The following is an 18166-nucleotide window of genomic DNA, read 5'->3' on the forward strand; positions in this document are numbered from 1 at the left end:
GAAAAATTGTCTTGGAACTCGAACAGGGTTCTGGAACAGATTAAGTTCGGATTCCAAGGCATCACTGTACTTCCTTACCTCACACAGAAAGTGAAAGGGCAAGACCAAAATGTTTTGTCCATCCCTCCAAGGATACCATGATACACAAATGAACAGAAAATATAACATTACAGAGCCTAGACGCCAGCACTGTGGGTGCCTGAGTACCCACAATATATATATATATATACACTAAGGTACACTATATTCACACTGTATTTGCTTATATATGGTAGGGAACGCTATATTCACCCTATATATACATTCATCTATTCATTTATAGATGAATACCATATTACATTCTAACTGCTTATACTCTGTACTTTATCCATCATTTCCTTAGTATTCTGGGCATATTTACTGTGATTTAGCCTTTCGTGTTCCTAGTGGGAGTAGCCAGCTAATTCCTTTGTGTTGCAATTTCCACTGTCTTTTGCATTATTAAAGTAGTCTGTGAAAAGGATAGACTTCATCTTTTTTTGAACTTTCCGGTGTTGAAAGAGAGAGGATATGCCAGACTGAGGGGGGTGGGGAGGTGAAGGAAAAGAAGTAATGGACCTGGAAACAGAGGAGAGGGAGAGAGATGGTGGGAAGTGGGACGGAGGGAGGGAACATAAAGGGAGAAAAGTTAGATCCAAGGGGTGGTGTGGAGGGAGTAAGTATAGAGATACTGGATAGGAGGACAGTTGAGAAGAGAAAGGGTGAGATGATGGGGAAGGAAGGAGAGAGATGCTGGATAAAAGGGTAGTTGAGAAGAGAAAAGGAGAAATGGTGGATCTGTAGATGATGGGGAGTGAAGGAGAAATTCTGGAAGAAAGAGAAAGAAGTATGGATGAGAGGGAGAGAGGAAAATGTTGAGTTTGGGAGTGTAAGGGAGGAATAGATGCTGAACAATGGATGGAGGGTGGAAACAGATGCTCCATCAAGGGGGAAAGGAAAGAAGAACAGAAAAGAGAGGAAATAATGACCTTGAAACAAGAGGGAAGAGAGGTGGGGCAGGGAGATGCTGGAAGATATCAGGCATTGAGACTGGATATGGCTACAAGAGAGGAAAGATGAATTCTGGAAATAGGGAGAGGCCAAAAAGGGGGTAACAAGATGAGTGAGAGGAGAATAGTGAGTACAGAGGTAGAAATATGATAATGAGTATTAGATGGAAGGAAATAGGAGGCCGTGAAAGATGAGAAATGGGAGAGCTAGGAACTAAGAGGAGTTGGAAAATTGATAGCTGAAAATTAAAGCGAAAGGTGTGAGAGAGGAAGAAATTTAGATGGACAGACAGAAAAGAAAAACAAGGAAAGGAAATAACTGAAAAGGAAGAATCAATATCTTAGACAGCTATAGTGAGGGAATGGAACATGAGAGAAAATAGACAGCAGACACTAGAGAATATCATATCAGAAAAGAGAAACTGGGACCAAGATGATGGAAAAGCAAAATGTCCAGACAACAAAGGTAGAAAAGTGTTTTATTCTGAATTTATTAACAGGAATACATTGACTTTAGAATATATGCATCTTAGATGGTTTTTGTATTGCATTTGGTGGTGTAGCCAGATGTTTGAAGGGGGGAGGGCTTGAGCTCAAAATAGATGGGCACCAATTTTCTCCCTGCCTGAATACAAAATACTGTATAAATACTTGAGCTGGCAAGGATCCCCAAGCTCCACCAACTGAAGACCACCTCCTTAACAGGAAGGGAGCCAGGGTGCGAAGGCCACTTCAGCCGCATGGAGAGGAGCAGCGAGGCAGTGAAAGTAGCGTTGAGAGGAGCAGCGAGGCAGAGGAAGCACAAGTAAGCCGGGAAGATCAGGAGAGAGCTACCAGCGGCGGCGGAGAGGAGCGGGTAGCGGCGAGAGAAAGCTCCGCCCACCCCCTCCACATCATCAGCGTCATCGACCTGACTCCCCCTTAACAGGAAGGGAGCCTTTGCAAAGGAGCCTTGCAAAGGAGCCAGGAAGTTAGGTCGCCCAAAAGAAAGACCAAAAGCGTAAGTTACAAGGCTTTTCTTACCTAGCCACACAGCAGGGAACACTTCTTTCACACCACACTCCTAGAACACACCTAGAACAAGCACTCACCTAAAACACCCAAATACTCACCTAAAACACCCAAGCACTCACCTAAAACACCCAAAGCACAGCAGCACCAGCAGACTCACTACTAACAAGAAGACAACAACAGGAAGTCGGGTCACAAACAACCGACAGAAACAGAAGGTTCACATACAGCCCAGACTTCAGAAGGGAAATGATCGCCCATGGTACCCAGAAGATGGGCTTTCCAGTCTTCTGTACTGACTGCAATATGTATGACTACCTTCCCTCGGGGACTAGGGCATACATTTGCAGTCGGTGCAGAGAGCTGGATAGCCTGAAACAACAAGTTCGTATGCTGGAGGGAACAGTGAGAGAACTGGAAGAACTCCTCACCTGTAAAGAAGAAGAACCCAGCAATCAGGAGAAGTTGCTTGTGACGTCCAATGCCAGCAAAGAGATCGAGGAACTTGAGAAATTCATCGAGGAAGCCCACCAGCAACATGTGGAAGTCCCAGGGTTGGACAGCTGTACCCGAACTACCCAGGAAGAAGGCCATGGTGAGATGAGCGGAGATACCATTACAATTGATGAAGAGTCGGCAGCGGAGGTTGGGGATGTGCCACAGAAGAAAGAAGACAGGACCTACACCATGGACGTGGACTTGCGACCCCCAAGAAACCCTCAAATAGAAAAGATAGGGATCATCGTTGGAGATTCCATTATACGCAATGTAGACAGCCACATTGCAGGAGGAAGAGAAGACAGACTGGTCACCTGCCTGCCCGGATCAAGAGTGAAGGATGTGGCTGGCAGGATCATCAGGATCATAGACAGCGCAGAAGGGAAGGACACTGCGGTACTTATCCACGTGGGAACCAACGACGTGAGCGGACGGAAGTATGATAGGGAGGAAATGAAGAACCAGCTCCGCTCACTTGGAAGAAAACTGAAGGTCAGGGAGGTGACAGTGGCATTTTCTGAGATCCTCCCGGTACCGAGAGCAGATGCGAAGAGGCAAGATGAACTGCGAGAAATCAACGCCTGGATGAGACGATGGTGCGAGGAAGAAGGCTTTGACTTCGTGCGCAACTGGACGACGTTCTGGGGAAGGAGCAGGTACTATAGGAAGGACGGACTACACCTCACCAAAGAAGGGGTGAGAATATTGGCTGGAAACATGAAGAAGATCATTGAGAAGACTTTAAACTGAAGATCAGGGGAGAGCGGACAGTCGACAAACAGTTGATGGCCCGGACAGCAGGAAATAAGGACATCCGCTCAGATGAAGGGGAAGAACTTAACGCAAATGAGGGAGACAACAATGGAGCGCAAATAGATGCCGTAAAAGATACAATAAGGACTGTGAAGCCCAGAAAATCTAAGAAGGCAACACAAAGGGAGCTTAAATGTATGTACACGAATGCCAGAAGCCTGAGAAATAAAATGGGGGAGTTGGAAACACTAGCTAGACGCGAAGAAATAGATATCATTGGCATAACAGAAACATGGTGGAATGAGGAAAATGAATGGGATACAGTACTGCAGGGATACAAGCTTTACAGAAGAGACAGAACAGGGCAGAAAGGGGGAGGCATTGCCCTATATGTCCAGGAAGGAGTAGAATCTACTGGAGAAGGGAAGGCGGAGAAGGAAAATGAATGGGATACAGTACTGCAGGGATACAAGCTTTACAGAAGAGACAGAACAGGGCAGAAAGGGGGAGGCATTGCCCTATATGTCCAGGAAGGAGTAGAATCTACTGGAGAAGGGAAGGCGGAGGAGAAAACGAAACTGGAGTCCATCTGGGTAAAGATCCCCAGACAAAACAGAGCAGACACAAAAATAGGTCTCTACTATCGACCCCCAGGTCAGACGGAGGAAACAGACTCTGAGATGATAGAAGAAATAAGACATGAATGTAGGACGGGCAATGTAACGATCATGGGAGACTTCAATTTCCCAGGAATAGACTGGAACCTAGTAACCTCAAGCTGTGGCAAAGAAATAAAGTTCCTGGAAATGACGGGTGACTGCTTCCTAGAACAAATGGTAGGAGAACCGACAAGAGGAAACGCCACCTTGGACTTGGTCCTAAATGGCATAACTGGGCAAACAAAAGATGTAGAAGTCACGGTCCCACTAGGAACGAGCGACCACAGTATGATCTACTTTAAACTCGACATCGGGAAGGGGAAGCGAACAAAGACCCTAACCAAGACCTTTAACTTTAAAAAAGGAAGATACGATAACATGAGAGCCATGGTAAGAAAACGGATCAAGAAAGGATAGCTGAAATCGAAACGGTAGAACAAGCATGGTCCCTACTAAAAAAATACTATCACCGAAGCACAGAATCTATACATCCCGCAGATAGCCAAAGGAAGGAAAACTAAAGCCAAAAGAGAACCAGCTTGGCTAACCAAAGAGGTGAAGGATGCAGTTAGGGAAAAGAAAGACTCATTCCAAAAATGGAAACACGAGAAAACAACTGAGGCTTGGAACAGTCATAAAGACGACCAGAAGAAGTGCCACAAGGCTGTGAGAGAAGCCAAAAGGGCCTATGAGGAAAAGATAGCCCAAGAGGCCAAAAACTTCAAACCATTTTTTAGATATGTTAAAGGGAAGAAACCTGCAAAGGAGACAGTGTGCCCTCTCGACGACCAAGGAAGAAAAGGATACATCAAAGAGGACAAACAGATTGCAGACAGATTAAATTCCTTCTTTGCTTCTGTCTTTACCAAGGAAGACACCACATCAATACCCGAAACAGTGAAAGTTTTCAAGGGGGGAAATAGAGGAGAGCCTCACCACAGTGAAGGTGGATCTGGACCAGATATACTATCAGATTGACAAACTAAAAAGTGACAAATCCCCTGGCCCAGACGGAATTCACCCGAGAGTATTAAAGGAACTAAAGCTGGAAATCGGAGAACTACTGCAATCCCTCGCTAACTTGTCAATTAGAACCGGACGGATACCAGAAGACTGGAAGATAGCGAACGTAATACCAATCTTCAAAAAAAGGATCAAGGGGAGAACCGGGAAACTATAGACCAGTGAGTCTCACATCGGTCCCTGGGAAAATGGTTGAGGCTTTGATTAAAGACAGCATTGTACAGCATCTGGATAACCATGACCTGCTGAGAGGTAGTCAGCATGGCTTCAGGAAAGGGAAGTCATGCTTGACAAACTTACTTCAGTTTTTCGAGGGAGTGAACAAACAAGTCGATAGCGGAGAACTGGTTGACATAATATACTTGGACTTCCAGAAAGCGTTCGACAAAGAACCTCATGCGAGACTTCTCAAAAAACTATAAAGTCATGGATTAGAAGGGGATATACTAAGATGAACATAAGAAACGCCTTCGCCGGATCATACCTAGGTCCATCTAGTCTGGCGATCCGCACACGCGGAGGCCCAGTTAGGTGCTCCTTATTGGAGACCCGAATTTCCCATATCCCCCGATGTGATTTGCAAGAAGGTATGAATCCAACTTGCGCTTGAAACCCAGAACAGTAGTCTCCGCCACAACCTCCTCCGGGAGAGCATTCCAAGCACCCACCACTCGTTGTGTGAAACAGAACTTCCCGACATTTGTCCTGAACCTGCTGCCGCTCAGTTTCAGGCTATGACCTCTTGTCCGTGTCACATCTGAAAATGTCAGTAATGCTGTTTCCTGGTCAATTTTATCAAATCCTTTTAATATTTTAAAAGTCTCTAACAAATCTCCTCGCAGTCTTCTCTTTTCGAGGGTGAACAGTCCCAGTTTTCTGAGGCGTTCTTTGTAGCTCAAATTCTCCATACCTCTGACAAGTTTTGTGGCTCGCCTCTGCACATTCTCCAGCAGAGTTATATCCTTCTTAAGGTATGGAGACCAGTGTTGGACACAGTATTCTAAGTGTGGTCTGACCATTGCTCTGTAAAGTGGCATTATGACGTCTTCCGATCTACTCGTGATCCCCTTCTTAATCATGCCTAACATCCTGTTTGCTTTCCTCGTCGCCGCCGCACATTGAGCCAATGGTTTTAGGGTTCTGTCTATCAGTACCCCCAAATCCCTTTCTTGTTCGCATTTGGCTAATGTCACACCCAATATCCTATATTCATGTTCTTTGTTTTTATTTCCCAGATGCATTACCTTGCATTTGTCTGCGTTAAAATTCATCTGCCACTTTATCGCCCATTTTTCCAGCTGGTTCAGATCCTTCTGAAGATCCTCGCAGTCCCTTTGAGAGCCCACTACCCGACATAGTTTTGTATCATCTGCAAACTTGATTATATTGCTTGTTGTCTCCTCTTCCAGGACATTTATAAAAATATTGAACAAGATGGGCCCAAGAACAGAGCCCTGGGGCACGTCGCTAGTCACCTTCTCCCAGTCTGAGAATTTCCCATTTATGCTTACTCTCTGCGTTCTGTTCTCTAACCATTTGCCGATCCATCTGTGCACTTCTCCTCCTATTCCATGACTTAGTAGATGGATAGGAAAATGGCTAGAAAACAGAAGACAGAGAGTGGGCATAAATGGGAAGTACTCAGACTGGAAGAAAGTAACTAGCGGTGTGCCTCAGGGCTCAGTTCTTGGGCCTATCTTATTCAATATCTTCGTAAATGACCTGGAAGAAGAAACAACCAGTGCTATCATCAAGTTTGCAGATGACACAAAACTATGCCGAGCAATCAGGCCACAAAAAGACAGCGAAGAACTCCAGAGAGATTTGAAGCAACTTGAGAGATGGGCAGAAAATTGGCAGATGAGTTTTAATGTAGAAAAATGCAAAGTGATGCACCTGGGCAGTAAAAACAAGGAGCATGGGTACAAACTGTTAGATATAACATTGGGGAAGAGCGAACAAGAAAAAGACCTGGGAGTACTGATAGATAGAACCCTGAAGCCATTGGCTCAATTCGCAGCAGCGGCAAAGAAAGCTAACAGGATGTTAGGCATGATAAAGAAAGGAATCACGAGTAGATCAAGGGAGGTCATAATGCCGCTTTATAGAGCAATGGTCAGACCACACCTGGAATACTGTGTCCAACACTGGTCTCCATACCTGAAGAAGGATATAACACTGCTGGAGACGGTGCAGAGGTGAGCGACGAAGCTAGTAAAAGGTATGGAGAACTTGAGCTACAAAGATCACCTCAGAAAACTGGGACTATTCACCCTTGAGAAGAGAAGACTGAGAGGGGATCTGATAGAGACTTTTAAATTGCTAAAAGGGTTCGACATAATGGAGCAAGCTGACTGACCAGCAGGGGGAAAGGATGGTGAGCAAGAAACAGCGTTATTCACATTGGCAAATGTAACCCAGTCTCGGACCAGAGGTCATGGCCTGAAGCTGAGAGGGGACACGGCCAGGACAAATGTCAGAAAGTTCTGCTTCACACAGCGAGTGGTAAACGCCTGGAACTCTCTCCCGAAAGAGCTGGTGGAGGAAACCACCATTCTAGGATTTAAGGGAAAATTGGACGCACATCTTCTTGCAGAAGACATTGAGGGATACGAGTGACTAGAGTATTCGCCAGGGTGTGCCTGACTGAGCCTCCGCGTGTGCGGATCGCCAGACTAGATGGACCCCGGGTCTGATCCGGTGCAGGCATTTCTTATGTTCTTATGTTCCTCCAGTCCAGTAGCCAAAAATTTCCAAGCTCTGCAGCTGGTAGCATCACAGGCGCCAGCTCTGTGAGTGCCCGAGCAATGCATCCCCAATATTTTTGGGACCTCATGTGACTGCAGACCTTTTTGGCAGCTCGTGTAACATTCTAATCCATTCCTTGGTAATTTCTAAAATTGATTATTGCAATGCCTTATTTAAGGGAATAGCCCAAAATGAAATCAAACATTTACAGATTATTCAAAATGCTTCTATTAAACTTGTATCGAAAGCTAGGAAATTCGATCACATGACACCTCTCCTTAAGAAAGCGCATTGGCTCCTGGTAGCTCACCGGATAATTTATAAACTAAGTCTGCTTACACTCAAATCATTACTTTATAAAACTCCTGCTTTTATTTATAAACTACTGATTCCCTACATCTAAAATGGATTATTGAGATCGAATGAACAACATTTACTGATGATTCCCTCACTTAAAATTATTAATACTCGGCGGCAATTCATTTTTTCTGTCACAGCCCCTCAAACATGGAACCCTATTTACTTAAGGGAAGAACGCAACTTGGATAGATTTAAGAGCAAATTAAAAAGCTTTCTTTTTAAGGACGCATTTTATAATTAGTAAGCCAGTCTAGTGGCCTTATTTTAACTGCACTTTATAGCTTCTCAGAAGTACATTGATTTTTCCCTTCCTTTTTTTTCCTTTGAATGTCTTATTTACTATCAAATAACTTGTATTTCCTTTCCCTATCTTTCCTTGTGTTTTAATATGTTTGTAATGTTAGTTTATAATATGGTTTGCAAGACGTAGTTTTTGTCTTATTTTGTTGTCCCCTAAATTTTGTAATTTTATTGATATGTACATTGCTTGGAATTCTGATTAAGCGATCAATCAAATCCTTATTAAGCTTGAAACTTGACTTGTCCGGGGTTCCATCCCCGTCCCTTCTGCATGATCCATCTCTTTCACTCTTTGCACTGACAGCAGCATAGGTGAAGTAAACACACTTCCTTCTGTGGCTCGGAAGCTTTCCCTCTGCCATTGATTCCTGTCCCTACTCAGGTGCAAAGCAGTAGCAGAAGGAAAGCTTCCAGGCTGCCAAAGGCAGCATGTTTACTTCACTCATGCTGTCGATGACCTGAAGAGTGATCTTACCAGAGCTTGTGGAGGGGAGGAATGCAGGGGGGGATCATGGGGAGGGGGGTTCATTAGAGTAATGTTGGACTGCGGGGATGGAGAGGAAAAAAAAGAGATGCCAGACCTGCAGGGAAGGGTAGGACAAAGTTGCCTGACTATGGTAGGGAGGATGAGGAGGGAAGGAAAGAAGAGGAGATACCAGATCACAAGAAGGGAGAAAGGAAAGGAGGGAAATGTCAGACTACTAGAGGGAGAGGGAAAGAGAGAGAGAGAGATGCCAGACCAGGGAAGGGAAGGAGGAGAGAAGGGTAGGTGAGAGGGTGAAGACCACAAAGGGTGAGGAGGGAAGGGAAAGAAGGAAGAGAGATGGAGACCACCAGAGGGGGGGAGAGAGAGGGAAGAGATGCTGCACAGGGATGGAGAGGAAGGGGAGAGAGAAAGAGGAGATGGTGCACAGGGATGGGAAGGGAAGAAAGATGCATGAAAAGCTGTTTAAGAAAAGATAGGAATAGGGGAGAAGATGGTACACATGGATGGAGGGGAGGAAAGGAAAAGAGAGAGGGAGGAGATAGTACACGTGGATAGATTGGAAGGGAAAACAGTGGATAGATTTGAGAAGGAAGCAGAAAAGTTGAAGAAAGTTGAATATTAAAAGTTAATGCCAAAGATGGATGTAAAACAAAACATAAAAGACCACCCCCTCTCATCAATACTGGGCAAGTTTCTCAAATAATAACATCATATAACATTTAAAGGCTTTTAAATATTTAAATGTGCTCATAAACTCTTCAGTAAGGCACCACATCAGCGGTACAATGTCGCTGGAAAGGAGCTTGAATTTTATTTCAAATAATATTTTATTGATGACAAATCTAGAACAGAACCAAACAAATCCAGAACTACACTTCATAAATACTGTACTTACAAAACGAACAAGCAAAGAATAGTATACAACAAAGAGGTAGTCATCAAAATTTTTTTCATATGATGAGAACCCCCCTCCCCACCCATAACACCCTCCCAAAAAAAACAAAAACAAAACAGAGACCCCTCTCCCCCCAGCAAACACAAAAAGCGGAACAGACCTAAAACAATGTGCGTCCCACCCAAATATTCCATAGTAGAGAAGAGCCTCTGAAATGACCCTCAACCCCTAACCCTCGAAATAGCAGAAAACCCACAAGCGTACTTGTCGACGAGCTGTACTCTGATACTCCCCGACAATCAACGAACCAAGACCCCCCCACTCCCCCCCTCATGAAAGAGACCCTCCCACCTCCCCGCCAATGGAACCTCCCCCCTTTTTGGAGCTTGAATTTTAATCATAACACATTGCATGGAGCAAGGATTCTTGCTGCTACTGGAGTGGCAAATGTTATGGCTCTACAAAAGCTGTATAACAGTAGACCACTTATCTGAAAAGATTTTAACCATATTCAGTTTTAGATGGCAGTGAGAAATCCAGGCAGCAGGTTCGGACAGGCAGGCTATGCTATGGTATGGTATGATACTAAAGTACTTTAAACAGCACTGATGGTCGTGTTTTGTATTACTTAAATTCACATTATATCTGGTATTGGATTTAGGATTTGAATTTAGATCATATAAGAACATAAGAAGTTGCCTCCGCTGAGGCAGACCAGAGGTCCATCTCGCCCAGCGGTCCGCTCCCGCGGCGGCCCATCAGGGCCATTGCCTGAGCAGTGGTCCCTGACTATTTCTATAACCTACCTCTACTCCTATCTATACCCCTCAATCCCTTTGTCCTCTAGGAACCTGTCCAAACCTTCTTTGAAGCCCTGTAATGTGCTCCTGCTTACCACAGCTTCCGGAAGCGCGTTCCATGTATCCTCCACCCTCTGGGTGAAAAAGAACTTCCTAGCATTTGTTCTAAACCTGTCCCCTTTCAATTTCTCCGAGTGCCCCCTTGTACTTGTGGTTCCCCATAATTTGAAAAATCTGTCCCTGTCTACTTTTTCTATGCCCTTCAGGATCTTGAAGGTTTCTATCATGTCTCCTCTAAGTCTCCGCTTCTCCAGGGAGAACAGCCCTAGCTGTTTCAATCTGTCAGTATATGAGAGATTTTCCATACCCTTAATCAGCTTAGTTGCTCTTCTCTGGACTCCCTCAAGCACTGCCATGTCCTTCTTGAGGTACGGCGACCAGCACTGGACACAGTATTCCAGATGCGGGCGCACCATTGCACGATACAGTGGCAGGATGACTTCCTTCATCCTGGTCGTGATACCCTTTTTAATGATACCCAACATTTTGTTTGCTTTCCTTGAGGCTGTGGCACACTGTGCCGACGCCTTCAATGTTGTGTCTACCATCACTCCTAGGTCTCTTTCAAGGTTACTTACCCCTAGTAGTGATCCCCCCATTTTGTAAGTGAACATTGGGTTTTTTTTCCCTACATGCATGACCTTGCATTTCCCTATGTTGAAGCTCATGTGCCACTTTTTGGCCCACTCCTCCAGTGTTGTTAGATCCTTTTGGAGATCTTCGCAGTCTTCCGTGGTTTTAACCCTGCTGTATAGTTTGGTGTCATCCGCAAATTTAATGACCTCACAATTTGTTCCCACCTCCAGGTCATTAATGAATATATTGAATAGGAGCGGTCCCAGCACCGAGCCCTGCGGAACTCCGCTCGTGACCCATTGCCAGTCTGAGTAATGTCTCTTTACTCCAACCCTCTGTTTCCTGTCTGCCAGCCAGTTTTTGATCCATCGGTGGACCTCCCCTTGCACCCCGTGGTTCCATAGCTTCTTAAGCAGTCTTTCGTGTGGTACCTTGTCGAAGGCTTTTTGGAAGTCAAGGTAAATAAAAACATAAGAAATGCCTCCGCTGGGTCAGATCTGAGGTCCATCGCGCCCAGCAGTCCACTCACACGGCAGCCCAACAGGTCCAGGACCTGTGCAGTAAACCTCTATCTATACCCCTCTATCCCCTTTTCCAGCAGGAATTTGTCCAGTCCCTTCTTAAACCCCAGTACCGTACTCTGCCCTATAACGTCCTCTGGAAGCGCATTCCAGGTGTCCACCACACGTTGTGTAAAGAAGAACTTCCTAGCATTTGTTTTGAATCTGTCCCCTTTCAACTTTTCCGAATGCCCTCTTGTTTTTTTATTTTCTGAAAGTTTGAAGAATCTGTCCCTCTCTACTCTCTCTATGCCCTTCATGATCTTGTAAGTCTCTATCATATCCCCTCTAAGTCTTCTCTTCTCCAAGGAAAAGAGTCTCAGTTTTTCCAATCTCTCAGCGTATGAAAGGCTTTCCATCCCCTTAATCAGTCGTGTCTATGGATTCCCCTTTATCCACCTGGCTGTTTACCCCCTCAAAGAAGTACAATAAGTTTGTGAGGCATGACCTTCCCTTGCAGAAGCCATGCTGACTCGGCTTTAGCTGTCCATTGTTTTCGATGTATTCACAGATGTTGTCCTTAATCAGCGCTTCCATCATCTTTCCCGGGACCGAGGTCAAGCTCACCGGCCTGTAGTTTCCTGGGTCACCCCTTGAACCCTTCTTGAAGATGGGCGTGACATTTGCTATTTTCCAGTCCTCCGGGATCTTTCCAGTTTTTAAGGATAGGTTGTATATTTGTCGAAGTGGCTCTGCTATTTCGTTCCTTAGTTCCTTGAGTACCCTTGGGTGAATGCCATCTGGACCTGGTGATTTGTTGCTCTTTAGCCTGTCTATCTGCCTGAGGACATCCTCTTGGCTTACCTCTAGTTGGACCAGCTTATCATCTTAATCTCCATTTACGATCTCTTCGGGTTCCGGAATGTTGGTTGTGTCTTCCCTCGTGAAGACTGACATGAAGAACTCATTTAACTTGTCAGCTATCTCTTTTCCTCTTTTACCACTCCCTTTCTGCCTCCATCATCCAAGGGTACCACTTCCTCCCTTGCTGGTTGCTTCCCCTTGACATACCTGGCTCAAGGCAAGTTACACTCAAGTACAGTAGGTATTTTTTAAGTCCCTGGAGGGCTTATAATTTTTGAGTTTTGTATCTGAGCAGTGGAATGACTTAGCGAAGATCTCAAGCATCATCAGTGGGATTTGAGCCCTAGCTGTCCTAGTTCTCAGCAAACTAAAGGCTAGTGGAGCTGAACATAAAAATAGCCTTACTAGGTCAGACCAATGGTCCATCTAGCCCAGTAGCCAGAAACCCAAATAGTAGCAGCTTTCCATGGGTAGGCAGTGGCTTCCCCCATGATAGCCCCATGGTGGCCCTTTGGCAACCTACCAAAATCATTACTAGGTAAATGATTTTATGGTTGTAGTGCAGTGTGATATATTGCAATAATAAGGGAACTCACTGTATTCCTATTGAAGTTACTTTTTGATATTGTGTTAATATGCTAATGGTGCCTTATTTACCAATTTCGCTTCTACTGGATTCAAAGCAGTTTATAAAAGATTACAAAAATTTACAAAGTATGATTAAGAACAAAAATATTGAAAATAATAAATAATAATGGTAAACATCATGGTTTGAATGAAGCCCATTGTTCAATGAAATGTACAATCAGTAGATAGAGCTCTAATTGCCATTGGAAGATCATTCCAGATTTTAGCACCCAGGTATTAAAAGGTGCATTCATGATGTCTTCTATATTTGACAGATTTTAATGATGGGTCAGAATTTAAGTTCGGTGGCATTACAGGTCTAATCCCAGAGTATCTTATGGAATCTTTCATCATTACAAATTCTAAACATTCTAGAAAATCTCACTCACTATTTGCATTTCCTTCTGCAAAGAGATGCAAATATAAGAAATTCCAGGAACGACTGCTGTCCTTCCAGGTAGCCTCATGGATTAAGGATCTGACTCGCATATTCACACTTTCAAATTTGTATCAACAATTTTGACGTGCTTTAAAGATGCATCTTTTTACAGAATCTTTTGGAGATACTGGTTTGTTTATTCATTTATATTGCTAATCTCTGTGAACCGCATAGAACTTAACGGTATTTGCGGTATACAAGTGAGTTTTAATGTTATGTTATGTTTATGTCTCAAGGCATATGTGTTTACATATATTTATATACATATACAGTTTTATATTTTGTTTTCAGTTTAATAGAAATACTGTAACTTCTCAAATTTGTAATATAATTTGGCATTATTTTCAAAAATTGCTCATCTTTCCACCACCACCACCACCACATGCCAGCCCAGCCCAAACCAAGTGCTGCTCAGAACACATCATGATTTGCACATCTGGATCTGAGTGTTCAAACTTGGTTAGTTGCCTGTAATACCGAAGTTAAGGCTTGTTGGTGAGAATATGCTGTGCTTATTTTAACAATTTGGGGAGATTGTAAAATGATTTTTATGTGAAGATTATGATGGGGAGTGGCATTAATGTGCTTTATATGGCTGTATGATTTAATTGTGCTTTATTAAATGAAATGGAATATCAAAGGGAAACCAAACTGAGAATGGGAGAGTTGCCCAGTTGCCTCACTCATGATTTTTCCATTTTTAGGGAAGCATGATAGTAATATCCTTTGGAACTCCTGGCCCCAAAACTAAGGTACTGGACTCCTTAATGACCTGTCAAAGAAAAGGGCATTGGCTCGTTCTTAACAACTGTCACTTACTGGACCATTGGCCTGACAGCGTCATTAATCAGTTGATGAAGCTCGTGGACTCTAATCAAGGTAAGATAATGACCCAATTTCATCCTTAGATAAGAGGTCATTTCTCCAACACATCATACTTTGCTTCCTGCAGCTGAATCTGGACCATGGAGGAAGTTTTGCATTTTTTCAAGTGCAAGAACAGCAAAGAGAGCAAAATGAGTGAGAATCGGAGGCTTCATTAGCCAAGGAAACCAGTAGTTGTGTGGCAATGCAAGAAACCCAGAAAACTCCGTAAGAGTTGGCATTCTGGGTCAGGCCAATGGTCCATCTAGACCAATATCCTGATTCAAACAGTGGCCAAGTACCTGGCAGAAACCCAAAGAGCAGCAACAATCCATGCTATCAATCTCAGGGATAAGTACTGGATTTCCACAGTTTATGACCTATTTTAAATACAGCTGCATTAATGAGTGCCAGAACTTAACTGTGCGTTGAGTGAACATGATTTTCAACATGTACTATGTCACATCCCCCAGTTTTTGTACCTGTGAAAAAGTAAAGAATCGATTTGCATGTACCCATTCCATTCCTCTCATTAAGTGGGATTAAGAAATTTAAGCATGTTTCTTCATATTTGTTTGGGATGTGCTGGTTGTCTATGGAATTTTGTCTGAAGTTTCAATTGTTCCTGATGGTTTATCACCAAAATACAGTATTTGCCAGATTGTTTAATGTCCTCTGTTGCGCTCTGCAGCACTTTCAGGTCTGGTGTTTCCCTCTCAGAAACAACTGCATTTGGAAGCAGTATGGCAGAGCACAATTTTATGTGCAGGGCCAATAGAATGGAATAAACTTCAGCAGCAGAGAGACTTGTGTCAATTTTACAAACTCTTGAAGTGTCATCAAGTTTAATAAGGATTTGATTGATCGCTTAATCAGAATTTGAAACGATGTACATATCAATAAAATTACAAAATTTAGGGAACAATATAACAAATGACAAAAACTAAGTCTTGCAAGACAAATTATAAACTAACATTACAAACCCATTAAAACACAAGGAGAGGTAGGGAAAGGAAATACAAGTTGTTTGAGTAAGTAAGACATTCAAAGGAAAAATCGAAAGGAAAGGAAAGATCAATATACTTCAGAGGGACAGATTCTTCAAACTTTCAAAAAAATAAAAGAACAAGAGAGCATTCGGAAAAGTTGAAAGGGGACAGATTCAAAACGAATACTAGGAAGTTCTTCTTTACTCAACGTGTGGTGGACACCTGGAATGCGCTTCCAGAGGGCGTAATAGGGCAGAGTACGGTACTGGGGTTCAAGAAAGGATTGGACAATTTCCTGCTGGAAAAGGGGATAGAGGGGTATAGATAGAGGATTACTGCACAGGTTCTGGATCTGTTGGGCTGCCGTGTGAGTGGACTGCTGGGCACGATGGACTTCAGGTCTGACCCAGCGGAGGCATTGCTTATGTTCTTACTTGTAACATGGAAGGCTACTGGGAAAAGGATAGTAGGCTATTAAGGCTGTTCTTATATTTTTATGTTCTTATTAGAATAAAGATATTCATGGGCTTTTCTGTAAGATGATACCTTTTGACCACATCACTTAAAAACATTACTAGTATATGCAGGAGAGAGACAAAAATTGTACAGTTCCTCCAGAGTAGAGTTGACTCGGCATGACTGAAGTATTTAAAGCTAATGGAAATAACATCTAGGGACCCAATACCGCTGTCTTATCCCCCCCCCCCCCCCTTTTACTAAACCGCGATAGCGGTTATTAGTGCAGGGAGTCCAGCTGAATGCTCTATGGGCGTCAGGAGCAGCATGGAGCATTCAGCGCAGCTCCCTGCGCTAATAACCACTATCTTAGTTTAGTAAAAAAAGGGGGGGGGGGAGTTAGTATTGATTAAATTTCCTGGAGGTAGTATAAAAACCCAATCTCAACATATATTCTGAGTCATAGTACTGGTGGACTATCCTGACGTAACATAGGGAAACCCAATCTCACCATGCATTCTGGGTCCTAGTACAGGTGGAATATCTTGAGGTAACAGAGGGACCCAATCTCTGTCTTTTCTACATGTTAAGAGTCTTAGTATTGGTTAAATTTCTTTGAGGTAGTCTAAAAGCCCAATCTCGCCATGCGTTCTGAGTCATAGTACTGTTGGAATATCTTGAGGTAACAGAGAGACCAAATCGCACTGTCCTTCCTAAATGTTGAAGTAAAGGCTGCTTTGTTTACCTCATTGGAATAACTACATGACGACATTGTATCTTCCAAAACAGACAATATTCGTTTATTGTTAGTATAAAAACTTACAGTATTACAGCAGCAGAGACATATCAGAAAAATGTATTGTCAGTTCAGAATATGCAATGGAGAGAAGAATGTGCACCCATATGCTTAGCAGTGGGCTAGCAGATCCCCGTAGCATAAGTAAGTGAATCTCTCTGGCTTTACCTAGAATGCACGTGTTTTTTATACAGAGCAATTCTTCCTTTGTTCCAAAAAAGTCCATCCCTGAATTCTGGTTATGTAATTCCCTATTGGTACATAAAATAATGTATACCTAACTCCTCCTCTCAGTCCACGCCTCTCTCACCTCCACCCCCCTCCCCAGTAGGGGGGCCTTGCAGAAACAGAGAACTCTTGGTGAACTTTCTTTCTCCAGCGCTGAGATCACTTTATCACTTTGTAGATGTTTATTAGTCTGTGCATCTTCGGGATGGTGTCCTTGTATGCTGAAAGTTGGCAAAGGTGACCTTTCAACAATCCAGCTGCTTGGTTCCCATAATTTGGTTCAGAGACAGGGAGCAAATGTTTTGGTACCAATTTCTCTCATCTCGCTACACCCACATCGTCCTGCAGAGATCCTTGCTCATTATAAAAGTTTTATGGCTTTCCAGTGTGCCTGGCATATGAAGTCATACAGCAGAACCTTGGAGAAATATCCTCCCAGCAGGGAATGGAGACAAAAACGTTAGCATTGCAAAGGCTGCAGGTGTTTACAGACAGCAAGGTACAGGCTGGGCCTGGCTAAGGGAAAATATAGGTCTGTAGTGTCCAGCATATACAAGTGAGGCCAGTATGTCCAGTTGAATCATCTGTATGTCCAGGTTATCCATGTCAATGTTAGTGTTGATTAAATTTCCTGGAGGTAGTCTAAAAGCCCAATCTCATCATGCATTCTGAGTCCTAGTACTGGTAGAATATCCCGAGGTAACAGAGGGATCCAATCTCTCTGTCTTTCCTATATGTTAAGAGTCTTAGTATTGGTTAAATTTCTTGGAGGTAGTCTAAAAGTCCAATCTCGCCATGCGTTCTAGTCATAGTTTTGGTGGAATATCCTGATGTAACATAGGGAAACCCAATCTGTTCATGCATTCTGGGTCCTAGTACTAGTGGAATATCTTGAGGTAACAGAGGGACCCAATCTCTCTGTCTTTCCTACATGTTAAGAGTCTTAGTATTGGTTAAATTTCCTGGAGGTAGTCTAAAAGCCCAATTTCGTCATGCATTCTGTAGAAGGATTTATGGTTCACTTAGCAGTATTATAAACACGTTACGTTTCTGTTAAGTGGTCTAGAGAAAACCATAACCTTTTATTCAAGTTCAAATATCATGGTCTAATTATACGACACAAACCCAGGCTAATGAGAAATATCTTTATTATGAAAATAGAAAAATATAATTCACAAGCCAGCTGCAGAATCTAAATATTGTTC

At 43.3% G+C, this 18166-nt stretch overlaps 1 protein-coding gene across 1 annotated transcript in view; it reads left to right on the forward strand.

Moving 5' to 3' along the window:
- DNHD1 (dynein heavy chain domain 1) overlaps positions 1–18166 on the forward strand; it is a 681063-nt gene that overhangs the window by 584252 nt on the left and 78645 nt on the right. Inside the window, exon 41 of the mRNA XM_033948490.1 lies at positions 14333–14507. Within this exon, the coding sequence (XP_033804381.1) occupies positions 14333–14507 (175 nt within the window). The remainder of the gene's footprint in view (positions 1–14332; positions 14508–18166) is intronic.

The sequence above is a fragment of the Geotrypetes seraphini genome, chromosome 6 (genome assembly GCF_902459505.1).
Source record: "Geotrypetes seraphini chromosome 6, aGeoSer1.1, whole genome shotgun sequence".
NCBI lineage: Eukaryota > Metazoa > Chordata > Amphibia > Gymnophiona > Dermophiidae > Geotrypetes > Geotrypetes seraphini.